Below are 27,062 nucleotides of genomic sequence, written 5' to 3'. Positions count from 1 at the left end.
TTACTAAATAAGATTATATTTCTAAATAGAAAATACATTTTTAAAGTTGTACAAAAAGAAAATACATTAAATCTTTAGAAATAGTATCACAATTGAAAATCATTTTAGAGACAATTTGAATATATTTTTGTTGAGTTCTTTAAAAAAAGTTTTAGAAAAGCATATTTCTATATTATAAAAATCAATGTATAAAACAATGTTTAAAAAATATTTTTTTTCAAAAATAAATTTGAATTAGAATTATCAAAGCATTATTATCATACATATATTGTAAAATATTGTAGATAAAAGTAAATTGTAGAGCAGCTGTGGTTTCTATTTATCTGATACAGATAAACTGCCAGGACTTAGCAGTCGTCAGCCAGCTGTAAAAAAAGCCGCCAATTAAATTACAATGGGCTCCTTAAAATTCATTCCTGATGGGTTCGGTTACATTCCAGGGATCTTAAGAGACAAGACATTGGAAAAAAATTTTATATCAATAATGATGATACACAAATTTTCCCCTCTGTAGATTTTATTGGAAAAGTTTGGACACTGCTTATTTTTAAAACCTAATCAAAGTTTGTAAGTCAAAGGAATTATTTTCAGTCTAATGTCCACTCCCTTCCTGAAAATCTTATAATTAAATTTATGGCAGCTGTTAGTGGCTTACAGACGATTGCCGAGCTCTGTGAACAGCATCCATAATAGCACACATATATCAAAATATAAAAAAAAAATATCTTCAAAACTATTGCATTATAGATTTGAACCATGATTATTAGTAAAGATTCAAATTAACAAATATTACATTAGGGAAGCACCTTAAAGTGCATAATCAAAAATGACGTTATACAATACAAATGACCAATGAGAGGCCAGTATACATTGTAATTTCCCTATGGTAAAATGTTTTCTGGCCTATCATTAGTCATTGTATTGTATGACGTCATTTATTATTAGACACTATAAGTTGCTTCTGCATTAGGATACTACAGTGTGTTTTTTTATGAGAACTTTTTTGAAAGCAATTTTACCCCACTTATAGTTATCAGAATTTAATGATTAATGGCTTATTTTCTTCGTTTTTTAATGCAATTAATAGAACACAAAAAAAATATTTCAGTTTTATTTAAAAGTACAGTAAAATCTAAAATTCAAAACTTAGGTGTCAACATCTAAAAATGGTTTTAGCGCATTTTTCTTATGCCTAAATCTTCTACCCTTTGCAAGAAAAAAATTGGATTTTCTATAGTCGACTTTGGGGGGCCACTACTTCTTCCCTGGTTGAGATTTGACCTTCAAACTTTGATATGTTCTAGTATATGTTCCTAATAGTATCTGTAGACATTTTTAGCTCTATGTATATCTCAACTTTAAAGTGTTTAGCAGCCATTCTTGCAAAAGGTTGAATATTTGAGCATAAAAAAAAACTCTTTTAGATGTTGACACCTAAGTTTTGAATTTTAGATTTTACTGTACTTTTTAAATAAAAACTGAAATATTTTTTTTATTGTTCTATTAATTGCATTAAAAAACGAAGAAAATAAGCCATTAATCTTTAAATTCTGATAACTAAAAGTAGAGTAAAATTGCTTTCAAAAAAGTTCTAATAAAAAAAAACACACAGTATTTATTCGTTTTAAACAGAAATAATTATTGATAAAATAAGGGGAAGTTTTAGAAAATATTTTAATCTTTAAATTTTTTTAACTTAATTTTCAGAGGGAATTTATTCTGTAATAACTATCCCTTTTTTTCATGTAAAAAAACTTTAGGCGTTTTATTAACAAAGTTTTCTTTTTAAACTTGCATAAATGAAATCATTTTGTTTAGGTAAAAAAAAGGCATTGAAGTGCAGTTTTGTAAATATTACAAGGGCATAAACATTATGATCTGTTAAGCTAGGAACTTTCTTAGATAATACCTGATAATTCCGCCCCCTTTTTTCATTACTTAGGCCTTGTTAAGTTAGGTTATATTAGGTAATGGGTAGCCCTGCAGAGTTAGGACACTGCAGGTATAGGTCCCACAGGGGTTAGACATAGGGCAAGAAAACACTCAACCAAATATTTGTGCAAAAAATGTGCAAGGCGCAAAGAATTTTTCAATTTCAATGGGGGGAGAGTAGATGAATTTAGTGCTTAGGATTGGTCATCTCATAATAATACTCTATTCAAATTTTTACTCTTTTCTCTAGTTTAGGTTAAAGAAGGCGTCTTAACTTTTTTGCTTTTTATTTAAGATAGCTAGCCGGTTCTTTTAGTAAGTAATAGATGTAAAATGGTCCATAGAATTCAAATACGCAATCGGTTTTTTGTAGACCTCTTATTTTTGAAGTAATTTAAGTTTTTAAAAAAATAATTAAGTCAGTTTTAAGGTACTAAAACGCAACAAAATAAAAGAAGAAAATTGCCAGTATGAACAAAAATAGTAAGATCTTGAATTTGACACCTTACTTTTAAATTCTGTTGAGTAAATATTGAAAAAATCTATTTTTTTAACTTCGGTTTAATAAAAACTTTAAACCTAAATATTTTCTCAAACAGACATAAAAATATGGGTTCATAGAATCAGAAAAATATTACGAATCCATTCTAAGCAAATAAAAAGCAAAAAAGTTAAGACGCCTTCTTTCAAAGATACTTCATAAAAGTTACCAAGAAAATAGAATATAAAACTGACATTTTTGTATTCTAATAACTTTTATAAAATATATTTTCATGTTTTATACTGTAATGTTCCTACTAATTTTGTGTTTTTCAAAAATGTAATACTTTTGAATGAAAAATCAATTATTAGGTAAATATAAATTAGTATAAAATCTAACTTTTAAATGAGGCAGCTTATAGTGCTTATAAAAAATGACGTCATTTTTGTATAGGCACTATAATTTGCTTCTTTAAAATACTTTTCCAATGCGCGTAATAGGAACATATTTTTTGGTTTACTGAAAGGCGGCATCAAAATCAACGTTTTTTTACAATATCATTAGATTATAAGTACAAATATTAATCTTATTTTGATTTTTACTTTTGATATATAAATTGTTGAAGAAATAAGTAAACTAAACAGCGAAGGATCTCTTTTCAATAATATTAAAAGCTGCTAACGGCTAACCGGCTAGCTACACTCAAAAATATATATCAAAGTCTATTTAATTTGGTTATAGATTGATTGAAGTGAAAATTAATTGTTAAAATGAACAGCGGCATTTTAAGGATATTTGCGCAATAAGGGGGTTTTAGACTGCGTTTTTCATAAATAACTTTATTAGATAAAAAGCTACAGCTAATATATTGGCCAGCTAAGGTTTACCATTAATGAAATTAAGACCTTCCATTGTATTAACGACTTTTTCAAAATATTTGATATTGTACTGATGACAAAAAATGTCAATTTTTCTTCTTCTTTAATAAGTGTTTAGTGCCCTGGGAAAATGGGGATAGATTTCACAGCTTTTGGCCTACCAAGTACCTATTGACGTCATAGTAGAGGATAAGAGAAAGGGAAGGGGGAAAGAAACCCCTGGAAAATAAATGGGGTATATGGTATTTCCTGACGTCAATAGAATAGGTAGGCCAAAAGCAGTAACATCTATCCCCATTTTGCTAGGGCACTATAGACAGCTGCCTTTAATAATCAATCTTGTAATCTTCATCTTCGAGATATAGATCCGGTGTCATGGATGTATTCTTGGGAACATAGGGCTGGTCTTTGTGAATAGGGCCGTGGTCCTGCTCAGGGAAATAGGAACCATCACTCCATACTAAGATAATATATTACGTTTCATTCAAAATTACTACCAACTTTGCCCCTAGCCTATAGGGGCTTTGCCCCAAGAGGTTTGATCAAACTAATTTTTCGTATTTAAGATTTAAAAGAAATTTTTTTAGCGGGGGGGGTGGGAATCGTCGTCCCCACTATTTTAATTTTAGTTTTAATAAGAAAAAAACAATTTGTTTGGGGGGTGTATTTCTCATTTTTTTAGGGGGGTTGGAGGTGTCCCATCCCCCAAGAAAATAGTTATAAACCTTCCCGGGACCTATGACAAGCTATTTTGTAAAGGAGAACCCGATCGGTCTAGCGTTTAGCGAGATTCTTCGATACAGGCAATAACTCTTACTACTTTATATTATAGGATGTAGGATGTATGGAAAAATATTCTTTTTGATAATATTTATCCTATAAGTCGACTTGAATTTAATTATGATATTCAAGCCACAAAATAGGCCTTGATTATCCATCCTAAAATTAATTAAGATAATTAAAAACTCGATGTAACATTGGGGCAAGTATACAATTAATCTTATTCGTACACATTCAGCCTTTAAGGACGCCTGCAAGAAATACCACCCTTTAACTACTGAAAGACTGCCACAAGTAGACCCAATACCCCAAATTTAAAGCCTTCAGCTTCAATAACAAAAAAGTTCTAGGCATTTCAAAATAGCATTTCATGTACAATGAAAATTTTGAAAGATTTACAATGCTCATAAAAGAAACAAGGAGGACAACATCCATAAAAGCGAAGCTCTGAAACGATATGACAGACGAACATTAACTTTTGTTGAGTGTCAGAACTGAATATACAAAATATGAAAATATAAGGTTTGGCAAAATTATACGTAAATTTGTTGCAAAACTTCTTAAATACAGAATTCTGTTTAAGGACATACTGACATTTTTAATACTTTATCATAGAGATGCTTCGCTCATAATATTGTACCTTATTGTAATAGGAATCAGTATTCAAAAAATCAGATCTATCGGATGATTTTATCACATAAAAAATTGTTATTAAAAAAGTAAAAAAATCTACATGTTTAAAATGGACGTACGGACATTCTGGTAACGATTATAGAGTTGCTACGCTTTCTAAATCGTACCTAACTACTACAGGAATCACCATGCAAAGTTTGAAATCAATAGGACAATTCTAGCATGCTTAAATTAACGAATAAAAGCTAACTATCTCGGACGGACGGACGTACGGACCGACCCTAATTATAGAAAAGCTTCGCTTTTAAAAACAATATTAAACTACGTTGCCTAGACATAAAATTATAACCTTATCTTTGTCAGAAATTTAGATTGCCGGTAACTGATTACATATTTACAATAAAAACACAACATTTCATAGTCAAAATATATAAAAAAAAATTCGATTTAAGTTGCATTTGTGAACGAAAATCATAGCGGAAACAAAGGGGAAAACTAAAACAAGCTCAGCTGTGATTGGTTGCTTAGCTGATTCAGCCTTCTGATTGGCTACAGTACACTCGGTACAACGCAAGTTAAACTTAATTTTTTTTAATGGTTTTGACTATAAAAATGGGTATTTTTATTGTACAAATATAATTAATTCCTTGCAACCGAAATTTATGGCAAAAAAAAGCTTATAATTTTGTTTCTAGGCCACGTAGTTTAATTTCAAAATTTCTAACATTAGCATTGAGAATCTTTCAAAATTTTCATTGTACATAAAATGTCATTTTAAAATGCCTAGAACTTTTTTGTTATAGAATCTGAAGGCCTCAAATTTGGGGTATTGATCTACTTGTGGCAGTCTTTCAGCAGTTAAAGCGTGGTATTTCTTGCAGGCTTCTTTTAAGCATAAAAAAATATATAATTATTAATTTCATTTGAAATTGCTGAAAATTTTGGATATTTTAGTGGCATAATATTTTGACATAACACTTGAATTAAAATTGTAGAATGGGTATTAATGGGAAATAATATTTATTTATTGAAGATTTTTAATTTGATTTTGGAGATGTTTATATCTGGCTATCTTAAAGTCGATTCTCTGGATTTGACTTTTAAAGTATCAAATGAAATGTTACCTATGTTAAGAATGATGAGTATTGAAATGAAGATCAAAACAATTGCTATGCACATTGCTTTAGCCCATACCTATAATAAAGAATAGGGTTTTCATACTTTTATCTAATTGAAAGAGAAATATTATTAATGTTTATGGTTAATTAAAAATTACAATTAGCCTAAAACCTGTCAAGTCAAATAAAAATAAGCTCCAAACGCTGTAAGCTTTGCTTTTTGGATGTATACAATCTTGTAAAATAATCATTTTTATATACCTCATACGTGCGAGGGTGCTGTCCATGTCAGGTCCAACAATTTAGGATAACTAAGGGGAGCCAAATCTCTTCTTTTCCGTCCAATCACCCAGGGTATTAGGACACCCATGAGACAACCAACTCTTTGATGGCAAGACCTTTATCTGAGAAATCCAAACTGTGCATAGTATTTAGTTGCGCATGTTTTAGGCCAAGGCATCCCCCCCCCCCCTACGCTATCTATTTATGTCAAGAACCTGATATAGCGACAGTAGGAACCATTTTTAACGTCTTACGTTATGACGCGGTGTCGGGCCGAGATTCTAACCTATAACTTCCCCGACGACGAGCGGATACGCCATGCTTTAATTATTTAATGAAATGGTTTAGAATCAAATTTCTAACCTCCCAGAACTGAACTCTTCTATTTTGTAGCACAACGATACCAACAAATAGTCCAGCTACTGCTCCGCCTATGTGGGCTGTAAAAGCAATCCTGTAAAGCAATAAAGCTAACGAAAAAGAAAACGTTATTATAAAACTTTGGGGACTAGTGTAATAAACAGCCTATTGTCTCCTCTCCCTCTCCCTCTGCAATTAAATAAATATTATGTTTGTCTTTATTTCTATCTCTTTTAATGTGTTTCACCCCACCCCAAAAAAAAAATATTTAAGAAATATATTTTTAAAGAAATGTAATCTTAAAGACAAAAGTGTTTTTCTATGCTCAACCCTTGCAGATTGCCGACCTTTGCGGGGCTACCCATTTTCAAACTAACCAGAAACTGCCCTGAAGTAATAAACAAACAAACGAAAACTACGACCCCCCCCCCATCCTGCCTTATTTTCAACTTATTTCAAAAATATGTGTGGGGGTTTGAGTGCTTAACATGCACTTTGAGGGAACACTCCAAAATATGGGCTAAAACTTACTTTGTGTCTTCATTGTCTTGGCAAAATTTGAAGATATCCAGGCACAATATCACTATTACAAGGAGAACTCTAAAAATAATTTCATATCATTTTATTTTACCTCTAGAATAATTTTAGTAGTGAATCTACTCTAGAAGTGTTTGTATTTGTCTGTCTATCTTTCTGTAGTGTTATGATGTTGTAAATTTTTATACACAATCATGTTAATAAGTATTAGAAATTAAATAACATTTATATATTATATTACATTTTTATTATCCGAATTAGTCTAAAAATGTTTCTCGCATTCATTCAAATCCGGTGGATAGGAACCGGTTCTCATCCATACGAAAAAACTATGTCTAGCATCGTATTATATCCAGCTTTCTACGAATATAGAAATGTACAATAATAAGATTAAAACCAGTTTTTTTAGCCGGTGCCTCCGGCACCTCGGGGCTAAAAAAACTAGTTTTAATCTTATAATTGTACTTTCTATATCCGTGGAAAGCCGTTTATAATACGATGCGAGAAATAACTATTCCTTCATCCTTCTTTCTAAAAACATATTGTCCGCAAACTTTTGCAGGCGGACATATAAAATTATGTTGTAGCTTTGCTTCTACAAATAGTAATTTAATTATGATAACACCTGGCAATTCTGGCAGGAATGAATGACTGACAGACCAAGTTAATTATAAGATTAATTGATTTTAAAAAGATATAGTAAATCTTCGAACATCTATCTCAAATAATAGCCGAGAAAAAGAAACGAACATTACCTGGCAACTCTGACGGGTTTACCAAAGATGGGACTGGTTGCCTGCGAGTTTCTGAACCTCTGTCTCAATATTAGAGTATCCTCCCTCCAGTTTAGGATAATGGAGGCTAGATGGGCTGTTACTAGGCTTGTCACAGCGCCTACAGTTACAATTTGTTAAAAAAAATTGGGCAATATCTAGGGATCTAAAGGGATAAGACAATAGCCGTTAAATTTATGTACATCCCCAATGATGATACACAAAATTCCCCCTTTTATAAATCAAAATTAAATTAAAAGTTGTTAATTCAACGAGTAAGAAAACGTTATTATAAAACTTTGGGGACTAGGGTAATAAACAACTCATTGTCCCCTCTATCTCTCTCTCTCTCTCTCTCCTCGGCAATATCTCTCAATGAACCGAGTGAGACACTTATCTACCCCCCCTTTTATTGAAATAAATGAAAAATTATAGGTGTGGTGTCCCCCCAAAAGTCATAGATCTAAAAGAAAAAGACATTTTCAATGGTGATACCTAAAATTACCCCTTCTGTAGATTAAAATTGTTGGTTGAAAAGCTTGGCCTGCATTAGCTTGGAATCAACCAAACATAATTATATAAATGTACCTAACTAAATAATAAGATGGCGTGTGTATAAAAATGTTGGTACCAATTTAATTCATTGTTTAATGTTCCCTCCCTCCCTGCCAATAAGTGTAAGTCAAATTATCTAACCTGAAGATCCTACGAGAAAAGCTTTTGGATTTGACACTGAGAACAACAAGCAAGAAGATATGGCACCTGAAAAATATATAATTCTACAAATTGCATTATCATCAGATAAAATGTTTTACTTATCTCTACATGAAATAGTAATGATTTCGTTAACTACAGCATTAATTGAGCTCTCATTTTTTTAGGGAAGCTTGCCTTAGGGCCCGGAATGGCTTTAAGCTATTTTTTATTCCTAGATGCTAAGGGCGCAATCGGTAGTTCTAATATAAACTGTTTTTATATATTGTACAGTAAAACAATTTTTAAGCTGAATATTTGTTATATTATAGTGGCCTTTAAATGCACTTCAGCTGGGAAGAGGAAAGTCATCCCCCCCTCCCTCATTATGAATTTTAGTTTAAACAATAAAAAAGAAAACAAAATTAGGGGAGGTTTCATTTTTAGGGGCGATTTCTCTTGGAAAGGTTGTGGTACCCTCCACCACCTAAATAGTTATAATTCTTTTAATGACCTATGAGAAGCCACATTGTAAAGGAGAACACTATCGGTTTAGCAGTTAGAGAGATCCTTCGGTAAAGCCAGACAGACACACATAAAAGCATCCTGTTACTTTAATATAAGGATATTAGAAACTTATTTAAGTAGTAGTTTTAGGATTAAAGTTTTAAATAAAAAAAAACCTGCTAACGCAACTATCTGTGTTCGTACAGTGCCATGTGTCATTTCCAAAGGCAAACTAACCTAAACAAAAACAGGATGATAACATCTATAAAAGCGAAGCTTTAATATCAGAAGGTTAGGTGGGTGTGTACCTAGATATGTTTCACCTAAAAAACATAAAAAAATATGCTTTATTGTTGGATTTTCAATTTATCGACGGTTTCCCATAAAGTGCCTAGCCAAGAACAGGTCTACTTTCCTTATCTAAAAATAAGTAGGGGGTAGTTTTCTAATGTAAGATTGTTACCTTAAGCTGGGTAGGTTAGGTTGTATTAGGTATAGTGTAACCCTACTGGGTTTAAACACCGCGTGGGTAAATGCCCCTGCAAAGTTTAAGCACCATCACAAAGGGTTAGGCACAGATAAAACATAACTACCCTCCCTTCTTCTTATTTTTAAAATAAGGGGGATGGGTGGTTTCAAGTGCTCGCACAACACTTTTAGGGAAAACACCTAGTAATCTTACCATGCATAGAAGACAGAGGTTTAGTGTGAGGTGTAGCACACTCCCATGCAGAAGTATGTAAGTAAAGTATCTCCAAGCCTCATACCTAAATATTAGTGAAGATGTAGTAAAAATTAGCAGGGATCGGAAGCCGCGCGTAAGCCGCGTATAAGCCTCAGTGAAATCGCTATAAAATTCAGCTGGATGTATAAAACTGCTCTTTAGCAGACAATCCTTCTTTCTAAAATTTCTTTTTCTGCTCACCAGCAGGTTTAAAACTGAGGCTTATGCGGGGCTGAGGCGCGGCTGCCGAACCCTGAAAATTAGGGATATAAAGGGATAAGACAAAGGCCAATATTTTGATGTATAATGATGATGATACACAAAATTAGCCCTTCTGTAGAATAAAATTATTGGTTGAAACGTTTGAACACTCAATTTAATAAACCAACCAATTAAAGTTGCTAAGCCAACTAATTAGTAAACGTTATTATAAAATTTTGGGGACTAGTGTAATAAACGGCTCATTGTCCCCTTTCTCGGAAAGCTGTTTATAATACGATGCGAGAAATAACTATTCTGATTTTTATTCTATTTACGTGAAAAATTCTTTGTAACACGATGCAATTAATCGTTAATTAATCGGATTGAATTTACCTTCTAGCTGGATTGTAGACCAGCATGTCAAAAATCAGAGTTCCAGAAGATTGAAAGTATTCTAAACAAAATATTATTTCATAAGTAGCGCAAATCTACTAGTTACAGTTGTAGCTTCTGGGAAAAAGAACAGTAACCCTAAAATTAGAGTTTGGAAAAATGGAAAATATACTAGAATTAAATAAATATATATATATATATGTATATACATTAAATCACGAAACCTTTAAGCCACTATTTCGTTGTGCCCTACGGACGGACGTGATTACTGACATGTTCTATTTATAGAGCATTTGCGCTACTTAGTAATATTGCATTATATCAATTTTATTTTCTAAGTTGTTATTGTAATGTTAAGTATTTAACATTTTACCATTACAATTTTAACTTCATGAAGATTTCTGTAAAGATAAGATATAATCCAAATCCTTTTACTAAAGTAACAGGATGTTTGTTTGTCTCTGTGTCTGTACCGAAGGATCTCGCTAACCGAAGAACCGATCGGGTTCTTATTAACAGGGTAGATTCTCTTATGTCCCGGGAAGGTTTTTTAACTATTTTAGGGGAGGGTACCACCACCCTCCCAAGAGAAATCAAAAATTTTTTACGTTCTCGATTTTAGAAAGAGAGTTCAACGCAAATATAAACGTCAAACGTTATAAATTATATTTAAAATATTAATATTAAATATAAAAAATAAGTGTATATCAAAGTACAAAACATTTCAATGCAGGGAGAGAAAGTGTTATCCCTGTGGAAAAACCTAAATATAATTTAAATATCGCAACCAGTAAGCTACTTAAATGCCATACCCTGTAAATAGCTAGTATTATTTTATATCATTTGTGAAACCTGTAAATATATAAGAAAAAAAAACTTAAATGAAAATTGGGCCGAAGGACAGTCAAGATTGACTTTAAAGGCCCTGTAGTACAGTTACCCTAATTATGTCAATGTAAATAAATATATCTATAAAAATTGATGTAATTTAAAATGTATTAAATTATTTGTTAAATTAATCTGTAATTTACTGCTAATAAATCATATCATATCAAGTGCCACTAGAGGCCTCTAGGGTCGTAGCCGCTAGTAAGATATATAAAAGTACCCATTATTTTTAAACAAACAAATAAGAAACTCTATATACCATTTTAATGTTCCTTCCCTCCCAGGAGCCTCGCTTTTATTGGTGTTGTCATCCTTGTTGTATTATGAAGAGCTTACCATTGAAAATGTAAATGCCAATAAGTAAAGCAACATAACAAATGGATGATAAACTGATGTGCATCCCAATTATGATAATCAAAATTACCCCTTCTGCAGATTCAAATTGTTTGTTTAAAAAGATTATAACCAACCAACATCAATGAAATAAAAGTACCCAAAGTTTTGAGCAAACTAATAAGAAACTTTTTATACCAGTCAAATGTTCCTTCCCTCCAAGATGCTTCGGTTTTATGGGTGTGTGTGTGTGTGTGTGTGTGTGTAGCCATAGTTTCTTAGTGTTTGGATCTAAGTAGTCATGAAGAAGGACGAGACACTTTTGTATAGCCACTGGGGCTATCAAGCTCCACGCCCAACTACATTATGCCTTGACCCGCTGTCTCAAGGGAGCTACTCTTTATTACCTCAACCCCGCCGAGTATGGCAGGTGTCCCAAATTAAGCCACCCTAATAAATGACGCTCTCCGCAGAGGAGCTTGGGATAAGGGTTGTACAGATATTATGTACGTGACTATTAAGTATCCAAACCACTTAATAATCTCCCTTCTTACACAACCAGGGGAAGTTGTGTGAATATGTTCATCTGAGAATTCGAGTTGCCACATGGGGACTTGAACTCGAACTCTCATCACCGTAACTCAGTGCGTTACCACTGAGCTACGACGCCCCTATGGGTGTCGTCATGCTTGCTGTATGAAGTGCTTACCATTGAAAATGTAGATGCCAATAAGTAAAACAACAGAAACAAATGTGAACCATGGTGGTGGCAGCCATCTAAAACATTACATTTTTTTTCATTTTAAAAATAGACAGAACTTTATTAGGTTGAGGGCCATGTGTCGTTTGGAGCTCTACACCACTTTACGCACCTTAGAACTTACTCTTAAATTGCAGTGTCAAGAGTATATCGCCCTGTAGATAATGAACCCTTTGATTGCACGACCTTTGTCTTAGAAGTCCTAAACGGGCATGGTAATGAATTGTGCCTGTTTTGGGCCTAGACATTCTCCAACTTCAACTATTTATGTCGCGAACCTGACATAGCACCGGTAGGAACATTTTTATCATCTTTAGTTATGACGTGGTGTTAAGCCGATATTCGAACCTAGCACCTCCTAGACGAGGAAAGACATCTTTGCAGGAAGAGAAACCCCTAGGGATGGGGCCTCGCATGGTTAAAGCACTCCTTCCCCTACAGGAGCTAGAAGTAGGTTTAAGTGAAATTACCGAGAAGTCAAATTAAAAGTCATCTTTCAATATTTCAAAATTTCAAAATATAGAAGATAAAGTCAACTTAATAAACTTACGTAAACAGAACGATGACGTTCATATATGTGATAGTTATAGTACAGCTACGCTACTGTTCACCTGTATTCCTCGGCATATGCCACAATTCTGATGTAGGATAAAAACTTGTTGCTTTGGATTTTTCCCCATTGTTTCGAGTGTTTGTCTACCAACCTCTTAAATTCATACCTAAGTGTAAAACAAATTAAGTTCACCATTCTACCAGCGGCTAATAGGGGCACTTAAGTGAACAGGGGGGGGGGGGTTAACTTTTAATTTTAGTTTTAAAAAGAAAAAGTTAAAAAGTTTGTTTAGGGTCATTCTTTCTAGTGTAAATTTCTCTTGGGAACCTTTCATAAAAGCTTTACTGTAAAGGAAACCCACATTGGCTCACACACTCACACACATTTATCTATATAACTGTCTACCTATCTTTTTTTTAAATCCATCTATCTAACTATCTTTCTAACTACTTATCTAACTATTTAGTTGTAAATCTGATTGACCTTGTCTATCTATCTTTGATTTTTGTCTATCTAAATGTCTATCCATGTCTCTGCCTATCTATCTATCAAGCTATCTTCCTATCTATGTACCTGTCTATATAACCATCTTCATCAATATTAGCTTCATAAGCTATTTAATAAGTTTAGATCTATCTATCTATCTATCTATCTATCTATTTATCTATCTACCTGTCTATATAACCATCTTCATCAATATCAGCTTCATAAGCTATTTCAATAAGTTTAGATCTATCTATCTATCTATCTATCTATCTATCTATCTATCTATCTATCTATCTATCTATCTATCTATCTATCTATCTACCTGTCTATATAACCATCTTCATCAATATCAGCTTCATAAGCTATTTCTATAAGTTTAGATCTATCTATCTATCTATATATCTATCTATGTACCTGTCTATTAAACCATCTTCATCAATATTAGCTTCATAAGCTATTTAATAAGTGTAGATCTATCTATCTATCTATCTATCTATATATCTACCTGTCTATATAACCATCTTCATCAATATCAGCTTCATAAGCTATTTAATAAGTGTAGATCTTTCTATCTATCTATCTATATACATGTCTATTAAACCATCTTCATCAATATTAGCTTCATAAGCTATTTAATAAGTGCAGATCTATCTATCTATCTATCTATCTATCTACCTGTCTATATAACCATCTTCATCAATATTAGCTTCATAAGCTATTTAATAAGTTTAGATCTATCTATCTATCTATCTATCTACCTGTCTATATAACCATCTTCATCAATATCAGCTTCATAAGCTATTTAATAAGTGTAGATCTATCTATCTATCTACCTGTCTATATAACCATCTTCATCAATATCAGCTTCATAAGCTATTTGAATAAGTTTAGATCTGTTCACCCCATGTTTGGATTCCAAACTTAATGAGTCCTAAAATCAAAACACAACAATAATAGTTTAATCAAACATAATTATGATATTCTTAAGTTTTCTATTTTCTATTGTTTTCCATCTTTTATATTGCACAGAAATAAAACTCCTTAATTTAAAAAAAAATTTAAGTTGGCGGACATTGAATTGTTTATTTTGTGGTTCCCAAAGGTTTATAAACACGTTCTATTATTAGTTGGCTGAAAATATTTTGGTACTTTCATCTTGACATGTTGATTAAAACTGTAAGAGTCCAAACTTTTAATAAAATGATGATCTATAGTACTAGTAGGGTAGTTTTGTTCAAAATAATTGGGGTTGTACATCATACACATTATGTAAATATTCTGATCATATCATTGTGTTATAATATGCTGACTGAAATAAATATTCTTTTTCCCGTAATTATTCGAATCCGTTGGATAGTAACCGGTTCTCATCCATACGAAAAAACTATGTCTAGCATCGTATTATATCCAGCTTTCTACGAATATGAAAATGTACAATCATAAGATTAAAACCAGTTTTTTTAGCCGGCGCCTCCGGCAGCTCGGGGCTAAAAAAAGTGGTTTTAATCTTACAATTGTACATTCTATATCTGCGGAAAGCCGTTTATAATACGATGCGAATAATAACTATTATTTCATTTTTCTTATTTCTTAGGATACCCCCCCCCCCCCCTACTTTATCAATCTATTACTAAAAGTTTTTTACCTGAAAATTAAGTGCGTCCATCCACTCAATAAAACATTTACTTGGAATTCTATCATCCTCCTTACCATCCTAGAAGATAACCAAGGATGACAACATCCATAAAAGCACAGAAACGGTAGGACAAACGGACATGAACGCTTGTATAGTGTCAGAACTGAATAATCAGAATATAAATGTGTAAGAGTCAAAGCAAAATTGTAAGTAAATTTGTTGAAAAACAGCTTGATTCAGGATAATGTATATGGACATACTTAAATTTTTTGGACTTGATTATAGAGTTGCTTCGCTTATTACATTATACTTTGTTGTCCCAGGAATCAATATACTAAAAATTAGATCAATCGGATTATTAGATCACATAAAAATTTTTTGCTAAAAAAATTTAAAAATCAACATGTTTAAAATGGACGTACGGACATTTTGGTGATGATTATAGAGTTGCTACGCTTTCTAAATCGTACCTAACAACTAAAGGAATCACCATGCAAAATTTGAAATCGATAGGACAATTCTAACATGGCTAAATTAACGAAAAAAGCTATCCGTTACAGACGTACGGACGTACGGACAGACCGACCCTAATTATAGAAAAGCTTTGCTTTTAAAAATCATTTTAATTAATCTTGGCATGATGATTTCTGTAACAGTAATTAACAATTTAGAATGCAACACTACTATAATCATTACCGAGAAGTCCGACTGACAATTTTAAACGCATTGATCTTATAAGCTTGAAGTTTATATTAGATACATATATTTTTAATCCGATCAGACTTTAAAAATCAAACGCGCTGCCACTCTAAATTTACTTTGATTTATTGTAATCCAGGTTTTGATATTGTTTTTAACCTTCGCAAAATTGCTTAAACTTTAAATAAAATAAACAATGTTTGAAATAATTAACATCTTATAAGGACACGACTTAAATTTATAAAAGCCACGCCTTTAAAAGGTGTCTAAAAATACTTTTCGAACATGAGATTCCAAATACATCTGTAGTTTAGATGGAAATAAAACAATTAATAAATGTTTTTTATGTTAAATTTTTTTTAAGTCCCAGATTTTTGCGTACTATTAATTCAGCCATCTGTGACAAAAACAATTATGAATAAAAAAAATGGCAAATGCGTACTATGTATTATCAGGGATGAAGGGGACATTGATCTGTAAATTACACTGGTACCCAAAGTTTTATTATTACAACCGTATCTTATTTGGGGTAATCTTATTGAATTTTGATTGGTTTTTAAAAACTTTTATTGTCAAAATTATTCAACCAATAATTTTAATCTATTGGTTGGGTAATTTTTTTAATCATCATTGGGGAAGTATATATCAATTTATAGTCCAGTATCTTATCCTTAAGATCCCTGTGTATTCTTTACTATTTCCTCTCGCCACACCCTTTTCAAACAAGGATGACAACATCCATAAAAGCGACCCCAAAAACCAATTAAGATCTTTAGAGGTGAGAAAATATCAACCGGTCATCCTTGAACTTCAGTAAAGTTACAATAAATATTTTTCAACACAATTTTGCTGCTTTTTTTTCGTCGTTTTCTATATTTATGGAGGTTTTTAGTTATAAATAACGATGACACGGCACTAAATTTTATTTTAATCTTCCTGATTTTAATGTATGAAGCAACTTTGTTTTTTTTGTTTGTCTTGATATCTTTAATAGATGCCAAGATCTAAAAGTTAAGAGAGGGGGGGAGGGGAGCTAAATAATAGACATGTTTGTCCGTTGAGATCTCGCTAACTATTGAACCTTTTGTGTTATATATTTTAAGAAAATGCACCTTGGAATGGTTTTTGGCTAGTTTACTACCTATCTTCCCCTAGATGCTAGAAACGCCGTTAAAAAAGTACTAATTGAATTAGGAAAATGAAAAGGTAGAAAGTGAAAGCAATGTGCTACGGATGGACGGACACGCCCTAAATGTAAAAACGCCATACTTAAACAATGAATAGTTTGTGTTGCAATAGATGTATAATTCTAGATGGGCTCTGAGACAAAATAACCCATCAAACTTAGAAAGTAATTTCTAGCAGACGAATTTATAAGTTTGTCTATATACCTTTATGCCTTTAGCATCTAGGGCAGAAAAATAGCATTAACCCAACTTAAGATTTAAATTTAAATAATAAAAAACAACCTAACACAATCTCAGGTCAAACATGAACCTTCACTTAAATGTAGAACTCAATCGGATCAGTAACTACCGAAATCTTAGGCTACACACAAAAGAAATATGTATTAATTTGTAAAACTGCAAATGATAAATATGACCTATTTTTGTCTCTTTAAAGATTCCCTTTAAACACCTCCCCCTTTTTTATATAAAGATGCTAATTCCCCCCCCCCCCAACCCCAAGAGGATATAAGCAGTAAAAAAACCCGCAGGGGGCACAATTTTCTAACACTTCTTTCGAACACAGTAATAGTGTCTGACTGATTATGACGTAACAAAAAAAATTAGTCAATGAGAGGCCGTTATTGACCAATGGTAAAATTTATAGTGGCCTCTCATTGGCTAATTTTTTTGTTACGTCATAATCAGTCAGACACTATTACTGTATTCCACTTCTTTCTCATTTAGTCTTTTAAAAAGATTCAAAATACATGGACATATATCTTTTTAACTCTTATTTTATACATCTTAATTGGAACTGATGATCTATTTTTATAGAGAAACATGTGTATTCCACCAATAAATAGTTAAACAAGGATGACAACATCCATAAGTAGCGAAGCTCAAAAACTATAAATAGACAACTGGAAATGATCTATAGAGTATGTAATAAAAAACTTCAATAACAAAAATCACGAAACCTTTTAAAATGTATATTGTATAATGTTTTTTTGAAGCATTAAGCTAATAAGAAAAAACGTTAAAATCTAAAATTCGATTTAGCACCCCAAAAAAAAGTAAGTCTTAAAAAACTTGGTCAAAATATGAAGAATGTTGACTTAATTAATCACTAAAAATCCAACCGTTTATCTTGAACAGGAGTTGAGAAAATTACAAAAACTTGAAAAACTAGGAATCGATCTAGCACCCTAACCAATAAAGGTATCTTAATAAAAATAGGTGGAATTATGTATAAAGTAAACTTGTTCAATCCCTGAAAATTTCAACTGTCTATCTTGTATAGGGATTGAAAAAATCATGAAAACTTAAAAATCTAGGAATCGATCTAGCAACCCAACCAATAAAGGCATCTAAATAAAACTTAATCGAAATATGTAAAATCCAAATTTATTCAATCCCTGAAAATTCCAGCCATTTATCTTGAACAGGAATCGAGAAAATTACAAAAACGTAAAAATCTAGGAATCGATCTAGCACCCCAATTAACAGACGGACAAAACAATGTATAGATTAGATGGGCATATGTCATATGAATCTTCACTAAAAATTTCAGCTGTCTATCTTGAATAGGAGCCGAGAAAATCACATTTCCCCCATAGCGTTACGGACTGACTGACTGACGGACGGACGGACATAGTGAATTATAGAGTAGCTTCGCTACTAATAAAAAATTAAATGTGTTTATACATATAATAATACTTTATATAATAGGATGTGAAATATTCCAATAATACGAGCGACGAAATTTTTAAACAATAGAATTTTCCAGAAAGCTAGCTTTATCCTAAGAAATTAAGACTGTATCAAAATTAGTAAAAGCCTACCAATAGTATGGCCGGTTTTTTATCATTTGTGTTCTAATTGGTCCAATATACCAAGTATGGGTCTAGATCTACTATATTTATTATGTTGCGTTGCCGGACCTTTTTTATAAAAATTAATTTCCCAAAGAAAAAATGAACATGAACCATAACTAAAAACTGCTTAAAACTGATGTAAACTGCTTTTTAGCTTTATAAACAAAAACATAAAAAGGCAATTAAAAGATGCCTTTGTTTATTTGATTTTAAAATTTCTAAAATGCGTCTTTTCTGCGGCCTGATTTTATCAAATAATTAAGAAATTTCATATTTTACTCAGATATAATACTAAGTAACAATTTTCTATTTTTCCACTAAGATTTCGCTAACTATTGTAGAGAAGTTGGTTTAAGCTGTTTTATATTAAGCCTTGGGAATGTTTTAGTCATTTTTTCTGTCCCTCACACTATAAATTTATCCTATTCCTCTGAGTTTTTAAATAATGATTCCTAGGAAGAGTAGGTACTATGCTATAAGCGAAGCATCACTGTAATCAAGCCATGTAATGTTAGTATGTGTCCATAGAGTATCCAGTATTCAAGTAATTTGGAATTGTTTAAAAAGAAAATTTTGTTTAGACTTCTAGATATTTGGAAGCTCTTTATAGTGCCTGTAAAAAGAGGGGGGGAATTTAAAAACTTTTGGCCAAAGTATCCCAATTGACGTCATATTAGTTAAATGAATTATTCATGACGTCATTCTGGACATTTCGGCCAAAAGTTTTCAAATTTATCCCCATTTTTATAGGCACAATAATGAGCTTCAGCTATTTGGAATATTAAATGCGTTGTTACTTTATATTATTTGCTAGTTGCTTCTCTCCTAGCCCCTAGTTTAGAGTCGGGAAGGTCATTAAAATGGCCTAAAACTATCAAAAGACATTTATATAGCTTTCCTGAAAAAAAAATAATACTTTTGTACCATCATTTTCTAAGATCTTTAGCTTCAAACAAACAAAAAACTTTCCACTTTGAATTATTATCCATTGTTTGAATGTTCGTCAGACTGATTTGTTGAGCTTCGCTTTTATGATGGTTATCATCTTTGTTAAAAGCGAAGCTTTTCTATAATTAGGGTCGGTCCGTCCGTACGTCCGTCCGTAACGGATAGCTTTTTTCGTTAATTTTGGCATGTTAGAATTGTCCTATCGATTTCAAATTTTGCATGGTGATTCCTTTAGTAGTTAGGTACGATTTAGAAAGCTCTATAATCATCACCAAAATGTCCGTACGTCCATTTTAAACATGTTGATTTTTTTACTTTTTTAACAACAAATTTTTATGTGATCTAATCATCCGATTGATCTGATTTTTGGTATATTAATTCCTGGGACAACAAAGTATAATTTAATAAGCGAAGCAACTCTATAATCAAGTCCTAAAAATGTAAGTATGTCCATAAACATTATCCTGAATCAAGCAGTTTTTCAACGAATTTACTTACAATTTTGCTTTGACTCTTATACATTTATATTATGATTATTTAGTTATGACACTATACATGTGTTAATGTCCGTTTGTCCTACCGTTTCAGTGCTTCGCTTTTATGATTGTTGTCATCCTTGTTTATCTATTATTAATAAAAACGACGCATATTATTCAAATATAAACGCAAAAAAAAACGCCTAAGCAACAATAATGTAAAATCATAATTATATTGAAATAAAACAAGGATGAAAACATTCATATGTAAAAGTAAATACAGTAGTCATATGATTTTTAGCTTTTGTGATTTTTGGCTATTATTATATTTTGGAATACCCAGTATAAACACATAAATTTAACGTCCTTTGAAGCCTGTAGGAAATACTGCTTAAAAACTCCCATTTTTAATAACAAAAAACTTCTTACGTATTACCTTTAAAAAGATTTTTTTTCATAATTTTTTAATCATTCAAAAAATCATAGGAATAGGAAAGTTTGCGAAGTTATAGGACAATTTTAACATGTCTAAAGGTAACGATCAGATCTTTTAGTTACGAATGGGGACGGACCGACCTTAATTGTAGAAAAGCTTCGCTTTAAAAAGAATATATTCACCTTTGTGTCTAATTTATCAAAAATATCATCCCAGTCTAATCGGGAGTAATCGTTACTTTTCAAATCCTAAAAATACAACAGTTAATTAGTATGAGGGTAGTAGGGGTCATTGGGCTTCTAACTTTTTCTAAACTCGTCCTTTCATTTGTTGGTTTCAAATTTTTTCCAGTATGACTAATATTGGTTGGAATGTAACCGGTTCTCAGCCATACTGAAAAATCATGTATCGCATCATATTATATTCGGCCTTTTGGGGCTAACAAAACTGGTTTTTACAACATAATTTTTAATTTTACTATTTGCAGAAAGCTGTCTATTATACTGTGCTATAAATAACTATTATCAAATTTTGACTGTTTTTTTAAACTGTCAAAAGGGGTAGTTTTGTTTTTCAAGAAATTCTAATCTATTGTATCACTGTAGATTCTTGCTGATACTAAAGCATTTTCTCGTCCTTAATAAAGTCAAATCAATTCTTGCAGACAGACAAACCAGAACACAAGAATTATACAAAAGTTTTGATCTCAGAAATATTTAAGAGGAAAAGTAGAAGTAAAACCGGGAATAGTCCCTTTCGTAACATCGCCCCATAAGGGGCGATTCGTTGTATTTTTAAAATGGCTTTTTATAGGTTATTTTAGGTTAGGTTAGGTTATATTGGGTTAGAGTCCCCCGCAGGGGCTAGAAATAGGAGAAAAGTTACTGTGAAAAATACGAAGAACCGCCCCATAAGGTGCGATGTTACGAAAGGGACTATACCCGTAAAACCTTATCTATGATTATCATTTATCCAGTTTTATAAATGTAAAATACAGGAATTTTTATATACATAAAAAATTTGGGTTTTTTTCACTCATACGGTTGACCTAGAACCACAAAGAATCCTAACTCGAACCACCCCTCCCTCCAATTATTTTTTTAAAGAAAAAAGCATCTCTAAAGGGCTGTAAACCCTGTGGGTTGCTATAAAAATATGTTCTTTTTATTCCCAAAAGTTCTCGCAAAATTTAAAAGCAAAAATCTTGTTAAGAAATAACCAAAAGAGCGGACAGTAAAAGTTGATTTAAAGTCAGGGATCTAAAGGGATAAGACAATGGCCGATAAATTGATGAACATCTCCAATGATACACTAAATAACCCCTTTTGTATATTACAATTAGTGGTTGAAACGTTAAAAAAACAAACTTAATGAACCAACTAATAAAAAATCTAATAAAATCACCAAAATTGTTAAGCTAATGATTTAAAGTGGACACTCATTAGGGAAGTATATTTTAGGAAGCAAATCCACTCTATAATTCGTCGGTCTTCCTGAAACGTTTTGGGAAAAAACGTAAATTTCCTGGCTGATATCAAAAAATAGACTGGTGATTTTTTTCTGAAGATATCCCCATACCAATTAGCAACCAGTTATATACATAACTTTTTCCGTCCGTCTGCAATTAATTCTGTGCTTTTCATTTACTTCACTATTAGATAGACGTCTCGATTTTTGTGCTGATTCTGTTTTCCAATGATCATCTACTCTATAACTCACTCTGTCAGTCAGTTCGCATGTTATGCACTAGGGGAACAATACTGAATTATATATTTATCGAATCGTATTATAAACAGCTTTCCGCGGACATAAAATGTACAATTATAAGGTTAAAACTAGTTTCGTTAGCCCCGAAATGCCGAAGCCACGGGCTAACAAAACTGGTTTTAATATTATGATTATACATTTTTAAATTCGTAGATTTTTCAGTATGGCTGAGAACCGGTTCTAATCCGCCGTATATTAAGCGGTTTCGAAGCCATACTGGAAAATATTTACCTCTTTTTGTAAACATGGTTTACCATTCTTCAATAGTTCAACCCATTCTTTCATATCTAGTTTTTTTGGTTTGCTTGCCTTCTGAAATATAAAAAAACAAGGATGACAACATCCATAAAAGCGAAGCTCTGAAACGGTATGACAGACGAACATTGACTCTTTTAAAGTGTCAGAACTGAATATACAAAATATTAATATATAAGTTGACAAAATTTTACGTAAATTTGTTGCAAAACTTATTAAATACATGATTCTGTTTAGGGACATACTGCCATTTTTAGGACTTGATTATAGAGATGCTTCGCTCAAAATATTGTACCTTATTGTAATAGGAATCAGTAATCCAAAAATCAGAACAATCGGATGATTTTATCACATAAAAACTTGTTGTTAAAAAAGTTTAAAAATCAACATGTTTAAAATGGACGTACGGACATTCTGGTAATGATTATATAGTTGTAACGTTTTATAAATCGTACCTAACTACTACAGGAATCACCATGCAAAGTTTGAAATCGATAGGACAATTCGAACATGCCTAAATTAACGAAAAAAGCTATCCATCTCAGACGTACTTTTTTTAGATGAACAACGATGACAACCTTAAACAGTAAATACGGTGTATCATACGATTGTTATATAACTTTGATTTGGTTGTAAAAACCCGCAATGTTCAAATTCTTCCAACAATTATGTTTCACATTATATTACCTAGAAACTTAAAAACAGGGTTCGGAAGCCGCGCATAAGCCTCAGTTTTAAACCTGCTTGTGAGCAGAAAAAGAAATTTTTGAAAGAAGGATTGGCTACTAAAGAGACAGTTTTATACATCCAGCTAAATTTTATAGTGATAAAATGACGATTTTACTGAGGCTTACACGCGGCTTACGCGCGGCTTCCGATCCCTGCTTAAAAACCTTTAAATGAATATTTTTTAATTTTGTATTTTCATCTTATGCAAAGGCTTATGAAACTACCAAACAATGTTTAAAATTATGTCAATAACATCGTTCTTGTTGATACATAAATATAACTTTTATTCAATGATTAAACTTTTAAGGATAAAAAAATTAAATGTTTGAAAAATGTTTTCTTTATCAATGCAAAATCTTGCATATTAAATGTTACGCAAACCTAATTTTTATAGTACAGGTTTCTACAGGGTCCCATGGACCTAAAGGGATAAGACAATGGCCGATAAATTGATATATCCCAATGATGATACAAAAAAATAATCCCTTTTATAGATTAAAATTAGAGGTTCAAACATTTGAACAACCATCTTAATATACTAACCAATCAAATTTTGAAATTTCACAAAAGTCCCCAAAGTTGATAAGCTAGCGAATAAGAAAATTTTATTATAAAACTTTGGGAACTTGATTAACAAACAGCCCATTGTCCCCTCTCTCTCTCTCTAGCTCTGGCAGGGACCTATAGGAAGGAAGGGGAAAAAGGAAAGAGTTAGTTTTCAAACCAGATTTTTTAACCAGATGCTTTTTTTCATATTTTTTAAAAACCAAAACTTAATGGTGTACCTATTGAAATATTATGTCACTTTTTCACTTTCAACTAAAAGCTATGATTAAATTTATCACATTAAAACTGATTTTCCTTATAGTTAATTAAAACGTACACATATAAAATAATGGTATAGTTTTACAAACAGTTATAGGCATAGCAACAAGAGATAAGGTGGTTGTGGCTAACCAAATCAGATAAGGAATCTTTTACAGTTAATTACCCCAGACATTTATATATGTATATGAATTATTTTTGTTATTACTATATTACTTTTAAGAGTAATAATGTTTTTAATTTTGTATATTTTCACTGAGTTAAGAGCGACTGAATGACAACTATGGGTTTTACCAACCTAAGCTAAGCTATGCCAGGCAGCTATGCATTAAATTTACACAAAATTTATGCTTTTAAAAAACAACCAAAAAAATTAATTTCCTCTTAGCTAAAAAAAATTGAAAAATTAAATGTTCTCATAGTTATTTTAACAAATTTTTTTATTTTTATTATTTATAAAATTTGCTATTTTCACATTTTTTTCTGGATTGATGGAAAGTTAATGGAGTGAAAAAAGGGAAGGAACGCCGGGAGAAAACACGGACCATTTTTAAACTCAAGTCTTTTCCAGGGTGTGCTATGGCATTCCCAAATGTATCATATTTTAAAATCATCAAAATCGCTAATCTTTGCTATAGTTTAAAATGCAATTTTTTTGGTTGATTCACTAGTACGATCTAGTAAACCCTATGATTTGTATACAATGTAAGTTTTTAAGAACAATGGATATATGATTTACGTGGATATATCGACAGGAGAAAATTTTGCTAATTTAGTTCACTAATGTGGACCTCATTTATTGGTCAGTTCTTTTATTAAGTAGGATTGTAGGGAATGGGGGTTATTGTTATTTTAGCCAACTGCGAGCATAACTTTATCAGATAAGAGTACAAGAAAATCTTTTACAACATCCATGTAATAATATATCGAATTTAAGACCATAACTTTTAGGGTACACCGACAAACGTCCTACCGCGACAAACGTCCTACTACGACAAATGTCCTACGCGACAAACGTCCTAAGCGACAAACGTCCTACTGCGACAAACGTCCTACTGCGACATCTCTTTAGTAAAACGTCCTAAAAATTTTCAAAAATTATGAAATAAAAAAAATCTTCCAAATTTAAGGACAAAATCCTCTAATTGTAAGAATACATATCAATATAAAATTCAAAATGGCGATAATTAACACAGGAAAATAATCTTTAACTGAAATTTATTTTTTGAATAACTTTAACCATATGCTAAATTTTAAAAATCTGTCCGACAGTTTTCCCAAAGTCTGTGTTGGCTATCAAATGGTATGGTTTCGAACCCGATACATCCTTGCATTACAAAATTCGACCTTTAAATTTTTAGGACGTTTTACTTAAGAGATGTCGCAGTAGGACGTTTGTCGCTTTGGACGTTTGTCGTAGTAGGACGTTTGTCGCTGTAGGACGTTTGTCGGTGTACCACTTTTAGTGAATGTTATGACACACTTCTTTAGAGGAGGAAAAAGGCAAAGTCCAGGGGAAGTAAACAGATCAGAGAGGGAGAGAGAGAGAGAGAGAGAGAGAGAGAGAGAGAGAGATAGGAAGGGAGAGGAAGATTAAAAGAGAGAGAGCTAGAGGTGTAATGCATCCAACGCCCGTGATCCGACTGCCTACACGTACTTTATGTACGGTTGCCAAGTGAATTATTTGGTCAAAATGTATTCTTTGAATTAGTTCTTTGTTAAAAAATATTTTTAGTTTTTTTGTGAATGACAAAACCATTTCACAATAAGGGTCGGTCCATCCGTAAGTCCATAGCACTAATCGTTATTTTAGACATGTTAGAAACGTCTTACTTATTTCAAAAAATTATTACCAAAAATTTGGTGTGTTAATTTCTAAAACAGTGTGTTATTTTAGCTTAAATCTTTTTTCATGATCTGATTATCCTAATCACTAAATTTTGGAATAATGACTCCTATAACTAACAAACATAATCAATTTTTAAAATCAATTTAAATATCACTCGTATATAGATTTGTTAATGTTCGTATATCTATACATCTAATTTGTTGAGTCCTTTTTATGAATGTCTTCACCATTGATTCTTGTTTTATGGTGTGAAACAAGGATGACAACATACATAAGTAGCGAAGTACAAATATATCATGAGAAAGACAAACGGACAAAGTGAGTTATAGAGCAGAATATCTGTTATCATAACAAAAAAAAGAAATATACAAAAAGTTAAAAACCAATACATAAACCTTAAAAAATATATAAAAATATTTTGGATATGAGTACCAGCTGAATAAAACAATAGAAAAACAATGCAGCTCAATTTGATTAACCTAATCAGCTCTAACTGCCGAGCCCTGATTTAAGAATATCCACCCTATTGAAATGTTTCATAATGCAAATTTAACTCTTATTTTTAACAACTTAAGGTTTTATTTGTTTTGTGTTGAGATCTTGCTAACCACTGAACCTATTAAGTTCTTTATTTTAGGAATATTTCATATTGGTCACTAGATGGTTTTAGGCTATTTTACTTCCTCTCACTACCCCTTCGAATACATAAACCTAGTTAATATGGGCACAACAGATATCTGCATAAAAAAAAACATTATAAAACAGATTTAGGCAACCCTAGATTTGTTCTCATAGACGGGTTATTGCATTGGTTAAAATTAAACAAGATTTGAATCTTTAATTATACAATCAACTACCACTCTACTCTTTAAAGGAATAGATATATTATTACTTGGATGTTGCTCCAGATTTTCATGCACTCTAATAAAGTGATACTAGCAGCTGGCTAAAATAACGATACTCCAAATCCACCCACTTTACCTCATACTCACCTAAAGCATGAACGAACTGACCAATAAATGAGGTGCAAATAAGCCACCTAAATTGGCGACAAATTTTCCACTATCAATATGTCCAAGTATTCTAT

At 31.8% G+C, this 27,062-nt stretch overlaps 1 protein-coding gene across 1 annotated transcript; it reads right to left on the bottom strand.

Moving 5' to 3' along the window:
• LOC145332582 (rhomboid-related protein 2-like) lies at positions 1 to 22,630 on the bottom strand. The gene is made up of 15 exons (XM_080177590.1): positions 22,549 to 22,630; positions 20,733 to 20,798; positions 14,958 to 15,026; positions 14,146 to 14,243; positions 12,885 to 12,992; positions 12,223 to 12,290; positions 10,293 to 10,353; positions 9,657 to 9,741; positions 9,151 to 9,211; positions 8,471 to 8,536; positions 7,757 to 7,895; positions 6,996 to 7,064; positions 6,468 to 6,558; positions 5,829 to 5,898; positions 1 to 3,751 (listed from the first exon to the last, which is right to left on the bottom strand). Exons 1-15 carry the CDS (start codon positions 22,600 to 22,602, stop codon positions 3,618 to 3,620), a joined length of 1,239 nt encoding a protein of 412 aa, XP_080033716.1. The 5' UTR covers positions 22,603 to 22,630; the 3' UTR covers positions 1 to 3,617.
• Between the last annotated feature and the right edge of the window lie 4,432 nt (positions 22,631 to 27,062).

Source organism: Acartia tonsa, chromosome 11, assembly GCF_053477335.1.
Source record: "Acartia tonsa isolate MP-2025a chromosome 11, ASM5347733v1, whole genome shotgun sequence".
Classification (NCBI taxonomy): Eukaryota; Metazoa; Arthropoda; class Copepoda; order Calanoida; family Acartiidae; genus Acartia; species Acartia tonsa.
The sequence above is the reverse complement of the archived record's forward strand: the minus strand, read 5'-3'. Positions and strand labels throughout refer to the sequence as shown.